The following is a 14,267-nucleotide window of genomic DNA, read 5'->3' on the forward strand; positions in this document are numbered from 1 at the left end:
AGGGGCTCCTTCCAACTATCATTTTATTGTTTCTGCCTCCATCCTGTTGGGGGCTCCCTTGCTGATCCAAAGGCATGTCTTATTTCCAGCTGGTCTCTCACCTTTTAGTTTGAGTTTCTCCCTGGATGTGTATGCAGGTTTGCAATTAGTTGAACGGGGTTCCTAGCAGAGGGAGATAAAAGGTGAGGAAAAAACTAAGCCTTAACATTATGTTTTTAATGAAATGAGATACTCCGGAGTGGACATATTGACTTAGAGGCACTGGCATCCATGTGGACATAACTAGCAACAGGAGTGTGCTGGAACCAAGAAAAAATTATTCAGTTTTTACTTTACTATGAGAATTTCCATTTCTGAAATCAGCAAATGATACAAAACAGCTTTTGATTTATGGTTTTTTATGGAGAAAATGTTAATAGTGCTGATTAAACTTAAAAGTGTGTCATGTATACTTTTTTTTAGAAGAATCAGTTGTTAAACGTTTACCAACATATCTCTGATTAGCAGTCATTTGAAAATTCTAGTGGAAAAATGAGGAGTGGAGATCTAGATTTCAGAATTATCTGTTTAGATGTGATTGAAGTTTTGGGAACGGAAGAGATCACCAGTGGGGAAAGTACAAAGAGAAAAAGCAAAATGACTAAGGATAACTTTGGAAGCATCTATGAATAAAGATTGTGATGAAGATGAACCATAAAAACAAATAAGAAGAGAACTATAAAAACAGCATCAGGGACTATGGGAGCAGGACTGTCAAGGAAAGGATGTTCTATAATGGCAGGTACTTCAGGAATTCAAAAAATATAATTAAGGAGGGGAAAAAAGAGAGTTGAATTTATTGATAGGAGGATTCTGATAAGAAGGCTGTTAGTGACCATAGAACAGTTCTACTAAACTGAGATGAGAATAGAAACAAGATTACAAGGGATTACAAGGATTTAAAGGAATGAGAACATGATGAGAGAGCAGAGACAGCAAATGCAGGTTTTTGGTACTGAAAGGGACTGATTCTAAAGTTGCAGGTTTAATTTTCAACTTTTTAATCTCGATTAAAGTCATTAATCCTAATCTATATCCTTTCTAATTATGTTCTTTTTGTAGTCTTCTCCTCTATCCATCATTTAATTACTTTGGGTCTTAGTTTCTTCAACTATAAAATAAACTTGGCACCCTAAATAGAAAACCTCATACAGGGGCGGCTAGGTAGCGTAGTAGATAAAGCACCAGCCTTGGAGTCAGGAGTACCTGTGTTCAAATCCAGTCTCAGACACTTAATAATTGCCTAGCTGTGTGGCCTTGGGCAAGCCACTTAACCCCATTTGCCTTGCAAAAAAAAAAAAAAACCTTCATATTACTCAGAGGGCATTGCATCTTTCCTTTACCTTCATCTTATTCTCCTTACAACAAATTATTTGTGTACATGCCTTTCCCTATTATTAAAATTTAATATCATTAAGATTAGGGCTTTTTTGGTATTAAATGTTTGTTGAATTGAATTGAATTTTGTTGAATTACTTAGCCTGGAAAAGAAAAATAAGCCAAAGCAAGGGAAATTGTTCAAGGAATACCCAAGCAATTGATTTTCTTCTAAGTCCAGTTAATGAATTTACAAAAGATACAGGGTAGTAACAGAAAAGAACTGTTAAGATCTTAAAATACAAAAGGGTCTATACTTTGTTACCCTTTTATGAGGTATATGATTCTTCAGTTATGCTTGATGAAATTTTAGAGCAGCTAGCCAATGGCTGACTGAAGGATGGGCTACTATTCCAGTGGCCCTTTAAAAAGCAAGATACAAACAACACTCACACAGACATATGCAAAGACATACATAAAAGACACATACAATCATATACACTGTAAGAAGTTAGCTGACAGAAAACAGCTTTAGGGAAAAGATAAAACACTTCCTTCACTGGCTCAGCCTCCAGAAAACACTTAATAGGCAGAACTCATCTCACGCTTTCCCTTGGGCTGGAGTGACACCAATCAAAGCTGATCCTGCCCTTCAGCTAAAGGCTCCACAAACAAGAAATACAGAAAGACAAGAAAACATGGAATTCAAGAAGCACTACTAACCCTTCACAAGAAAGAATCTTCTGGCCAGCACTGAGGGCCCCCCAATATGTCAGGTTCAACATCCTGATTGCCACAAAGGACCATCAACACATCTGGAACTTGGAACTGTACCAGTGTTCCAGTCACTATTCAGATATGTCCATTCTGCAGGAAAATGACCCTGGTTCCCTCTTGCCTTCTGAGGAAAACTTTTGCTTTCTCAGAAAAAAGGTCCAGTTCCAAAAGAGAAAGCAAGTTCATTCTCATAAATACACAGCCTCTGATAAGGAAAATACTAATTTTCATTAAAGAGGTACCATCTTCCTCCCCCCACCAAAAAAAGGTAGCTTCTTTTCCTGATACAGGAAACAACTCAATGGAAACTGAGAGCCCAGTAAAGAGCCAGTGAGCTACAGATGAGGAAGCTAGTCCTGTACAGGCAAGTTTCCTTGCTTTTGGTAGAGAGATTAGACTCCCACAAGTCATGGCATCTTGAGTGAAGCTACTTGTCCATAAGAGATGCCAAACCCAACAAGGAGTATGGTCTAAGCAGAAGATCTGGGGTTGCCACTAGGCATTAAGCTACAGAAAGGCAATTCAAATGAGTGACCTATTCAGAAAAGACACTACTGCCAGGTGGAAAAGCAGGAGGACAACAATAACAGAAAAGGAAAGATTTAAAATCACAATCTAGAACTGCTTAGGTCACATGGATTCCTTACATATATGTATTTCTACTCTTTGTGGATACTCAATTATCCCAATGATACTGTAAATATTTGTGGGGTAGTCTAACCCTGGTCTATGGAGGAAATGTTCTAATACTGGTGTTCCTACTATATCGTCTTAGTAAATACTTTCCTTTTAGCCAAGAATATCAACTAGTTATTAAAGATAAATAATAGGGTTCAATTTTAGGAATTTAGAACTATAAAGTATCTGGAATCTGGAAATAGTCACCCTTCTTAGGCTCTAAGCTAAAAATGAATAGCTAAATAAGTGAAAAACTAGGCATTTCTTATCCAGAAGTCTTTAATGTTAGAAAAGAGACCTATTTGGAATTCTCTGTGGCAAGAACAAGATGAACAAATTGCCCACACCAACCAGATGGCACTATAATTTTCTGAATAAAGTTACCCCTGAGAGTATACTGAGAGGAAATCCTGAGAGCTATAGTTAGACCAATTTGTAAGGCAGGTCTTACCTTGTTTTCTTCCTTTGAAATACAAGAATTTGAGCTTCCAGCTCTTCGAAGTTTTCTAGTCTCTTGGAAAAATAAGTCTAGAATAGATAAGAAGAGGACACTTCAAATAATTATTTTTTTAAAAGCTCAGTCCAGTGTGTATAACTTCCTCCTCCCTTTACAAATCTGATATATTCTCTGAAATATGCAAGATTCTAGACTTATGCTCTTCCCTCTTCACAGATCTAATCACTATTTCCTCCAATTCTTTTCTCTATTCTCTGTTCCTTCCTATGAGTCTCATTCATTAAGCTGGTTTTGCTCTATATAAAGAACCCTGAACTAAGCAGCTGAAGGGGGACAGAAAAGCACAAGATAGCTTCAATCCTTTTATCCCATATTCCATCCTATCCTCCCAGCCTTCTCTCCTTATTCCCTCCCTGGTCTTCTTCCCTTCCCTGCCAGGGAAGGTAGCTGTCCCTACCTTCTCCCTCTTCACTGCTGTCAGACCCTACTGCATTCTCCTTATAACGGGTATGGAAACCAAACAAGCTAACTCGATCCTAGAAAAGAAATGGGAAGGAAGGGAGAAGAAATGGGAGCAGGGATAGGAAAAACAAGTACTTAAGTTCCCTCGGAAATGTAGATTTTCTCTCCTCTGCAATCAGTCCGTAGGGTTCTTCTGAAACTTTGATCCTCCGGATTTGGATTTTGAAGATTTTGCTTAGATTTTTATCTGTTTTTGTTCAATTTGTTATGAATTTGCTTTAATTATAGATTCACTTCAATACTTTATTTTATCTGTGACTTCTGAGGGAGATGAAATCACTGTGGCTCAATATTTCCTAATGGTAGAGTAATCTAAGGGAGACAGCTGAAATTACAACAAGAGAAAGTAAAACTAGAGGCTGGAATGGAGCTGGGCGTTTTCTAGCACAGGAAGGATTGAGAGAGTACTTTTCCCAGAAGCAAGGGAAAGAATCAGATTAAATAGAATAGAAATATCAATGAGGAAGTGGGTAACAAGACTTCAGATCATAACAGTGCTGTGGGAGAGGAAAGCCTTATCTTCTCCAGGGACAGGGGTAGATGAAGAGTGATCAGAGGGGTCTCAATATTCTTCCACCTGAATACTGATCTGCTGGGCCTCTCGGGCCATCACTAGGGCTGCCATCAGCTTCTGGCTATAGTCTTTGTTCCTGATCCTTTTCTGGAATGCAAAAAGATAAATATTAAGAACTGGATGCATTTAATGGTGAGGAGAAGAGGAATAAACTCTAGGATATTTTCAATATGCCAAACCTCTAAAATCTACAAATGTCACCTAGTTATGCTAAGCTATTCCTGCTTCCCATTTTTCAAGGCTGGAGTCCCTAACACTCAGCAATAACTTTAGCCAACAAATGGGGAGTTTTACTTAGACATTCTAAGATAGATATGAGGAAAATCTGATCTAGACTAATGTGTTGGGTAAAGCTGAGCTCATTCCAAAATTTTATGTCTATATTCTGGTTTCCTTTAAGCACTGATATCTGATTTCCAGAGTCTAAACCTACCCTCAGAACTGGTGTAATCCCAGCTGGCACTGGGCAGTACTGACCTTCGCCCACATTCCTGCCTAAGTTATTTCAACTGTATTAAGAGATCTGGATTTTAAGTCAGAAGGAAATTCCCAGCTTTGTTATTTCCTACCTGTGTCATATAAAGCAGGTTATTCAATCCTTCTGTATGACTTCTAAGTTCCTTTCCAGCTTTAAATCAACAATCACATGTATTGTGGACAACTGGCTATAATCAGGGACCTTAAAGGGATTAAAGGCTTAAAGACTCACTGGCCTGTTGTAGGCTTACATCTGAGAGCAGTCATTTTCCCAGGCATCTCAAACATCGAAGCCCAAGGATATTGACAGGGATATGGTGGGATAAGAGGTTCCCTCTACCTTTGATTCCTGAGAGCTCCTTACTGGTGCAACCTGTTCCAGGGACAGCTCCTGGAAGTTCTTCAACATGTTGGAAGGAATCCAAGCTCGAGAAGCAGTATCCCCAAAAAATGTCACATGGTATTTGGACTGGAATCAAAGAAATCCTTTTGATAAAGCCCTATTTCCCTTCCCCTATTTCTGTTCTCCTAGTCTACAAGGAATGGGACAAGGAAGAATGTTTCGGAAGCCACTGGGAAGTAAGCACCTGGTTTCATATGCTACCTGAGTCCTACCCTATATTTTAAGGAAATTCTCCGAAGTCTAATGCCTCTTCTTTTTAGTTTCTTATTATACTTTTTTCTCATTCTGCTCCCAACAATTTCTATTCTGCATGTATTTCTACATGAATATTAAAATCATAACCTAATAAAAAGGACATTGTATCTATTTCTCTACAATCCTCTGGGTTTCTCTATCAGGAGACAACTCTTATGTACTTCTGCTTATGTCTATTAATACACACTTCTCTTAGCAGGAGGGTTTTAAGTCCTAAGGAAAACAACTTCTTTTCTGGACAAATGTTCTATAGGGATCCAATCTTCACAATCCAGAAAAGAAAAGAAATTATCAAGCAAGATCAAACTTACAGGCAGGACATCTTGTTGAGAAGCAAAGAGGAAATACTCTCCAAGATCAGGATCTGATTCTATCATTCCAGGCCACCTGCATAGCAGAGATTGGTAGGGGGAAGAGAATTAGGGTGTTTCATGAACTGGGCCTAAACCCACTCATTACAACATATTCCTAAAACAAGAAGCCTTTTTTTTCCCCAACAAGAAGCCATTGTGATATCCTTTTCATCAATTTTAGCTCCCTTCTAAAGCACAGTCAATGATTGGGAATGGCCTGTAGGAGATGGGAACAATGTATGAAAAATTTCAGATTCCTTTCAATGTTATCTTTTGCCCTTCCCAAGCAACCTAATAGGTCCTACTCCAGTAAGCACATTTCCAGAGAAGGAAACACTTTTGGTTCTTATTTTCAGTTTGCAGGTCTCCTATACTTCAAAATCAGAAATTATGTCTTGAGGACCACCCTCCACTTTCCTTTTCAAGGTCTTTTCTGTTTCTCCCTGCCAGGAAGGTAGGTAATACAGAAACAATCTCCAATCTCAGCCTCCATCTTTTTTATTGCTTTAAAATTCCATTACAGCCTCCTTTCACATGTTCTATTTCCACTGTGAAGAACCTTCATTTACTTTTCCTTGCCCAGCTTTAACCTTCCTTTTCCTACTCCTACAAGCCCATGATATCCCCACTATTTCCTACCAGGGGTAACCATACTGCTTGGCCCAGATGATGGATCCCGGGATGTAGGAAGCATAAACCACATCACTCTCACACCCTGACCAGGTTTCCTCAGAAATGTCACAATGATTATACTGCAAATCTGTGAAGAGAAACAAGGTAGGTAGAAACAAGGCAGAAACAAGGAGATAAGGTAAAAAAAAGAGCCTAGAAGGTTTACATCTAAATTGTGTCAAAGGAAAGAAGGGGCAGTATCCTCATATTAAGAAGTGGGACAAAGAAGGCATCTGGGATAAGGGCATAGAGAAAGAATACCAGCCAGAGAATACTCCTCTCCATATAATTTATTTTTATTTTTATTTAAGGTTTTTTGCAAGGCAAATGGAGTTAAGTGCCTTGCCCAAGGCCACACAGCTAGGTAATCATTAAGTGTCTGAGACCAGATTTGAACCCAGGTACTCCTGACTCCAGGGCAGGTGCTTTATCCACTATGCCACCTAGCCACCCCTCTCTCCATACAATTTAAAGAAATGCTACAAACATTGATATATCCTATTCCTTGGGAAGAAATTCCTGAACAACATTCCAGCCTTTACATTGTACCTAGATAAGTCAATTGAACTAATTTCAGATGAGTTAAGTTATTTCTCAAGCATGTACAAATATTTTTGCTTGCTTTAGTGTAGGACTAGCTTCCAGTCATATATGATTCATTCAGAGTCACCTAATTGCTGAGACAGAAAAGTTGAAGATTTAAGGTGTCACACTTGGCAGAAAAAGAGGTGGTTTCCAGTTAGATGCAGCCCTCCAGGTCATAAGGTGTGATTTCTGGGAAAGGGTGGAGAAGGGGCTACTATCTGTCCCTACATCCCCTGAATTCACTGATTCAATTAGTTGTAATTATATTACAGCCTCTATTTGCCTCTGTCTGTATTGTGTATGTCTCCTTTCTTTAGCCCTGATAGGCCCTTTCTTTTTCTCAACTTAAATTTTCCAGTCACTGGTTCTTTTCTTAAAGTCTACAAATATGTCCAGGCTTCCCCCAGCTTTATTTATTTTTATTTCTTTAGGTTTTTACAAGGCAAATGGGGTTAAGTGGCTTGCCCAAGGCCACATGCTAGTTAATTATTAAGTGTCTGAGGTCAGATTTGAACTCAGGTACTCCTGACGCCAGGGCCAGTGCTCTATCCACTGTGCCACCTAGCTGCCCCCACGTCCCCATTTTTAAAAAGCTCTCACACAGCTGTGCCATCTCCAGCTTTTCTCTTTTACTTCCAACCTCTAGACATACTCATCTAGTCAGTCGAGTCAATAACCATTTATTAAGCACCTCCTAAGGGCCAAGTGCTAGGGATATAAAGAACAGTTTTTACCTTTGAGGAGCTCATGATTTAATAGGAGAGACAACATGCAAATAGCTATGCACAAAACAAGTTGCATCACAAGAAAAGCTGTAGCTATTCAGTGGAGGGTAGGTCTTAGAATTAAAAGGGATAAGCAAAGGGTTCTTGCAAATGAGGATAGATTTTAGCTTGGAACTTGGAGGAAACTAGGAGGAAGAGATGAGAAAGGAGAACATTCTAGGCATGAGAGCAGCCAGTGAAAATGCCTGGAGTTAGAGGTTAAGAGTATCTCGCAATCTGGCATTTAACACTTTTCTGAAACTGCTTTTTCTTAAGTTACCAAGATTCCTTAATTGCTAACACAGATAGCCTCTGATATGGTTGGCTACCTTCTCCTGAATACTCTCTCTTCCCAATGCACTGGGCAGTGTTATGGGTAGCTGGCCAGTTTCAATTCTTCTCTGACTTGTCTAATGAAAACTTTTCAATCTTTTTTTACTAGATCCTTTTTCCATCAAGGTAGTCCTGGTGTCTTCTTCTTCATTTTTTTCTTTACAGTAGTCCCTTGGTGATCTCATCTGCTGTTATGGGTTTACTTATTTTTATGCCAGTAATTAAAGTATGTCTGGAAACATCCAGGGGTCATTAGATCAAATAATTCCACTCTATGACATTTTAATTTCTAATATACTAAATATCAATACAACTCACAAAAGGTCTTGGAGGAGGGGAAGCCTCAATCATTTTTAAATGTAAAGGAATTCTGGAACCCAAAAGTTTGAGAATTGTTGTTTAGTTATTTTTCAGTCATGTCTGACTCTTTGTTAACCCATTTGGAATTTTCTTGGCAAAGAAACTGAAATGTTTTTCCTTCTCTAGTTCATTTTAGAAATGAGGAAACCAAAGCAAACAGGATTAAGTGACATGTCCAGAGTCACAAAGCTAGGTGTCCGAGACTGGATTTGAAGGCCTGGCAATTTATCTACTGTGCCACCTATTGGCTTCTTTGAGAATTGCTGCTCTGTGGGTTTACTAAAGGCTTTAGTAAATGAAGGCGAGTTATCACTTTTTTACTAAAATGTCAAATCAAAATATATTGTCTATTGTTTCAATAAAAACTTTTAAAAGTGAGGTTGGACACCCCTGCTCTAGATTAAAAATTTTCTTTCTTGCTTTTTCCTTCCTTTCTTTTTCTCTTCCTTTCCTTCTCCCTTCCTTTCTCCATCCTTCCTTCTTTTATTTTCTTTCTTCTTTCTTCCTTTCTATCTTCCCAATTTCCCTCTTAAGCAGTAGTCCCACAGGATTAACTGCATGTATGATATCTCCATTCATCAATATTTTAAATTCATCATGTTCAAAACATTTCCCTTATAAATATGTCCCTGCTCTAAAATTCCCCTTTTATGTTGCGGGCATCCTCATCTTCCAAGATGCTCAGATTTCTAACCTTGGAACATCATGAAGTCTTTCCTCTCCCCAACTTCTAACTAAATTCTTCCAATGGCCAACTTGGTTCTACTTCCAAAATATCTCTTGCATCCTGTTTTCTTTTCTACACTCAACTATCACCACAATTCAGATCCTTAACAGCTTTTATTTTGATTATTTTAATAACCTCCTAAATGATCTCCCTGTTTCCATTTCTTCCCCTTCCAATTCATCTACACAGTTGCCAAAATATTTTCCCCAATGTTACTAAATAATTAATTCAAAATCAATAATTACTCAAAATCCGTTGATTGCCTCTAGTATAATATCAGAACACCTCAGCCTTACATTTAAAGTCCTTACAATATGATTCCAAGACTTAGTGTACACTACACACATACTCTATATTCTGGGCAAAAAGACCTGTTGGGTGTTCCTCAAATAGACATTCCATTTTATGCCTCTGTATTCACTTAGGATGTCTCCTATATCCTAAAAAGGATTGGGTCTCAACTTCTCATATTTAATCTTTCTTTAAGGATCAGTTCCCTGAAGTCTTGGATTTAAATTCTGCCTCTGATGCTTATTACCTGTGTAATCTTGGGCAGACCCTTTCCCTTCACTGAGCCTGAGTTTATGAAGGGGTTGGACTAAATGGTCCTCAAAGTCTCTTCCAGTTCTGGATCTATGATCCTATTATTCTAATAGAACATTTCTTAATTCCCTCTCCTCCTTTTGTTAGAAATTTCATTTGTAAATTATATTGACTTATATAGTACCCCTTGGATCCTTTCCAAGATGAAGTTTATGGGATATATATGGATCTGTCATTTGAGCTGCTACCTGTGTAGCCTTACCTTTAGTAATATGACATTATTATTTCAGTGCAGAAATATTTGCTAAGATGATATAGTAAGAAGAGTATATGTTCCCTCCAAAAATGCAGGGCATATTTTCCCAGGCCACCAAGGTCACATGTGCTTAGGATTCAAAAGGGCCACAAAATCCTTGACTTCTAGTGATGTCATTACTCTGCTCCTTTCTTTGGCTGCTCAGCTCTTATGCTTCCAGAGAAAATCTCTCTCTGTTTCTTTTTTGGAAGCAGTGTCTTCTCTGGAGGCAGTAGCTACCTTAAATGGTACCATGGCCAATGGGGGTGGGGGTGGGAAGGATGAAAGGAAGAAAAATCTCTATTCTACCCCCACCAGGTAAAGAGGAATTCCCTTCATGCAAAAGGGTAAAAATACCACTTGTACAACATATTCATAGCAGCCCTGTTTGTGGTAGCAAAGAATTGGAAATTAAGTGAATGTCCATCAATTGGGGAATGGCTGAACAAATTGTGGTATATGTATATTATGGAACGCTATTGTTCCATTATACAAGAGAATTAGAGAAGAATTAAAATTAGAGAAGCCTGGGAAGACTTGCATAAACTGATGATTAGCGAGATGAGCAGAACCAGAAGAACACTGTACACCATAACAGCAACATGGGGATGATGATCAATCTTATTGGACTTGCTCATTCCATCAATGCAATAATCAGGGACAATTTTGGAGCACCTGTGATGGAGAATACCATCTGTACCCAGAGAAAGAACTGTGGAGTTTAAACAAAGATCAAAGTCTATTACCTTCGATTTTTTTTATTAAGAAAGTGTCTTACATACTACATAATTTTGCTATCTCTAATATTTTATTTTATCCTTAAGGATATGCCAACACATTCAATTTCGATCAATGTATAGCATAGAAACAATGTAAAGATTACCAGACTACCTTCTGTGTGGGGATTGGGGAGGGGAGGATGGAGGAAAGATTGTAAAATTCAAAACCTTACAGAAAATGATGGGTAGAAACCACTAGTGTATATAATTGGAAAACAAAATAAAATAAACAAACAAACAAACAAACAAATAAATACAAAATTGATCTAACTTGAAAAAAATAAAGTTAATGTAATCAAATTTTTTTTTTTAAAAAAAGAGTAATTCCCTTTAAGGAACCAAACTCTTTCTTGGCTTCTGGTTTTTGTCTGGAATGATTGTAAAGCTATCTAGGCACAATTTTAAGGGCCACTAAAGGTGTGGCCAATTTGTTAGTGGCAGTTGTCCTTTTTATCTTCTTAAAGGGATACATTTAACTTAACCTCATTCTCCTAAGGGAAAATCGTATCTCTCTGTCCCTCTGTCTCTGTCTCTTTCCTTCCAATCTTATTTGTATATATGTAGAATATAAAAATCTTTGAGGGCTGGAATCATTTCATTCTTGTTCCAACACCTACCATGCTGCCTTGAATATGCTAAGCACTAAATGGAGATGACAATGGAAAATTCCTTTGTTTTAGAGTTTGATATTAACATTCAGATAGAATAAAATTATCTCTATGAATCATCAATAAATAAATCTTGGGTTTTTGGGGGTTTTTTTGGTTTTAGCAAGGCAATGGGGTTAAATGACTTGCCCAAGGCTGCACAGCTTGGTAATTATTAAGTGTCTGACGTCACATTTGAACTCAGGTCCTCCTGACTCCAGGGCTGGTGCTCTATCCACTATGCCAAAATAAATCTTATGAAATCTTTAAAACATGAATGGGAAATGCTGTGTTGAAAAACAGCTTTTAAGGTTACATTTATTCTACCTGATCAATCAAACCATCAATGGGGTTAAATGTAAGGAATAAAACATATCTTTGTTTTTGTTTTACCTGTATTTTGACTACATGACCAGTCATCTGGCAGGGCTGAGGGGTCAATGTTTCCACGTAGTTGTCTCCATTTTTTACAGTTGGGGAAGGAGCATTGCACCCAGGCTATATTCTGACCTAAAACCAGACATAAGTAAAATGAGACTCTTGTAAATATTACCTTTTCTAGCTGGTTTCTCTGAAGTCATAGAATCATCCCATGGGCAGACCTAGAAACCTTGTTAATCAGCTAGTTCAGTATCTTCATTTTTCACATAAGAAAATGAAGCCTATTGAATTTCCAAGTTCACAAAGTTAGTTAGTAGCAAAGATGGGACAAGAACACAGATTTCTTGATTCTCAGACAAAATCAGTTTCTATGGTATCAACATTAATCAATCATCAAATATTTACTATGTGGTAGATACAAAGTTAGACGCTAGTAACATAAAGACAGAAACTGGGGCCATTTAGGTGGTACAATGGATAGAGCTCTGGCCCTGGAGTCAGGAGGACCTGAGTTCAAATCCAGTCTCAGACAATACTTTGTGACCTTGGGCAAGTCACTTAACCCCAATTGCCCTACAAAAACCAATACCTCCTCCCCCATCCCTAAAAAGACAGAAATCAAATAGTCCATATATTCTGTTATAAAATAACATTCAATATTTATTTTTGTAGTACCCTTCTGGGCTCCCCTATGTCAAAAATAAAAATAGATCTCCCCTATGTTAAGAGGTCCCTAAAGAAGAAGATTCTTTTTTTTTTTTTTTTTTTTTAGTTTTTTGCAGGGCAAATGGGGTTAAGTGGCTTGCCCAAGGCCACAGGGCTAGGTAATTATTAAGTGTCTGAGCCCAGATTTGAACCCAGGTACTCCTGACTCCAAGGCCAGTGCTTTATCCACTATGCCACCTAGCCCCCCAAAAGAAGATTCTTTAGTCCCCTCCCCAGAGTTTTGGTCTTGACTGACATCTTAGTCTTGGTAAATTCTTTCTAAGTTTGACTTTTATCTCCACCAGGCTGCAGCTCACTGAAGCCATCCTTTCTCTTTCCCTTGTTTAGCTGAACTGAAAAGAAACTAGGGTGGACAGAAGGAGGAACTATGCAATTCAATCATCATTGGGTCTTCCATCGATTCTACCTCTTCCATCTTCTTGTCTCTTTCCTTTCATGCTCAATTAACTTAAATTTTCTGTTTCCAAACTCACTGAAATTGCTTGTCCATTCTTCCCCAGCTTCTTCTTGATCACTGATCTGGGTGTAGCCTTGCACTATTTTCCTTGGTTGGCCCTTCCGTCTGTGATAGCAACTCCTTTTGGTTAGCTCAGTTTTCTCATCTTCTAGGAAAATAATAAAATAAATCACAGAAGGTAAAGTTGGAAATTTCTTTTAAAAAGGCAAGTGGGAAACCCAGAGTCCAGCTACTGGAAAAATTGGAAGTTAGTATGGAAGACACTTAGATTAGACCAACACCTCACACCCTATACCAAGATAAGATCCAAATGGATACAGGATTCAGACATAAAAGACAATATTATAAACAAACCAGAAGACCAAGGAGTAGTTTACCTGTCAGATATATGGAAAGGGAAGCAGTTTATGACAAAGGAAGAGATGGAAAACATCATTAAAAACAAACTAGATAATTTTGATTACATTAAATTAAAAAGCTTTTGCACAGACAAAAACCACTATAACCAAGATCAAAAGAAATGTAGTAAATTGGGAAACAATTTTTACAACTAGTAATTCTGACAAAGGACTCATTTCTAAAATATACAGAGAACTGAGTCAAATTTTCAAAAAAAACCAAGTCATTACCCACTTGACAAATGGTCAAAGGATATACAAAGGCAATTTACAGATGAGGAAATCAAAGTGATCCACAGTCATATGAAAAATTGCTCTAAATCATTACTTATTAGAGAAATGCAAATTAAAACACCTCTCAGACTGGCCAATGTGACCAGAAAGGACAATGATCAATGTTAGAGGAGATGTGGGAAATCTGGGACGCTAATGCATTGTTGATGGAGCTTTGAACTCATCCAACCTTTCTGGACAGCAGTTTGGAATTGCGCCCAAATGGCAACAAAAATGTGCATACCCTTTGATCCAGTAATGCCACTACTGGGTCTATATACCCTGAAGAGATGATGAAAAAGCGTAAATACATAACTTTGTACAAAAATATTCATAGCAGCCCTATTTGTGGTGGCAAAGAATTGGAAATTAAGTGAATATCCTTCAGATGCGGAATGGCTTAGCAAACTGTGGTATATGTATGTCATAGAACACTATTGTTCTATTAGAAACTAGGAGGGATGGGAATTCAGGG

General features: G+C 38.0%; 1 protein-coding gene across 9 annotated transcripts in view; it reads right to left on the reverse strand.

The window, feature by feature from the left end:
- The window catches only part of ZCWPW1 (zinc finger CW-type and PWWP domain containing 1), a 77,029-nt gene that overhangs the window by 4,204 nt on the left and 58,558 nt on the right, over positions 1-14,267 (reverse strand). For 4 of the 9 annotated variants that reach the window (XM_074225309.1, XM_074225308.1, XM_074225307.1 and 1 more), the window contains exons 3-11: positions 13,138-13,269; positions 11,951-12,067; positions 6,492-6,612; positions 5,811-5,886; positions 5,182-5,310; positions 4,368-4,451; positions 3,726-3,804; positions 3,263-3,339; positions 102-162 (exon numbers count right to left, since the gene is read on the reverse strand). In XM_074225309.1, the coding sequence (XP_074081410.1) occupies positions 102-162; positions 3,263-3,339; positions 3,726-3,804; positions 4,368-4,451; positions 5,182-5,310; positions 5,811-5,886; positions 6,492-6,612; positions 11,951-12,067; positions 13,138-13,269 (876 nt within the window). The remainder of the gene's footprint in view (positions 1-101; positions 163-3,262; positions 3,340-3,725; positions 3,805-4,367; positions 4,452-5,181; positions 5,311-5,810; positions 5,887-6,491; positions 6,613-11,950; positions 12,068-13,137; positions 13,270-14,267) is intronic. The other 5 variants (XM_074225312.1, XM_074225311.1, XM_074225310.1 and 2 more) reach the window with 3 other exon arrangements.

This window comes from Macrotis lagotis, chromosome 2 (genome assembly GCF_037893015.1).
Source record: "Macrotis lagotis isolate mMagLag1 chromosome 2, bilby.v1.9.chrom.fasta, whole genome shotgun sequence".
In the NCBI taxonomy this organism is placed as follows: Eukaryota; Metazoa; Chordata; class Mammalia; order Peramelemorphia; family Peramelidae; genus Macrotis; species Macrotis lagotis.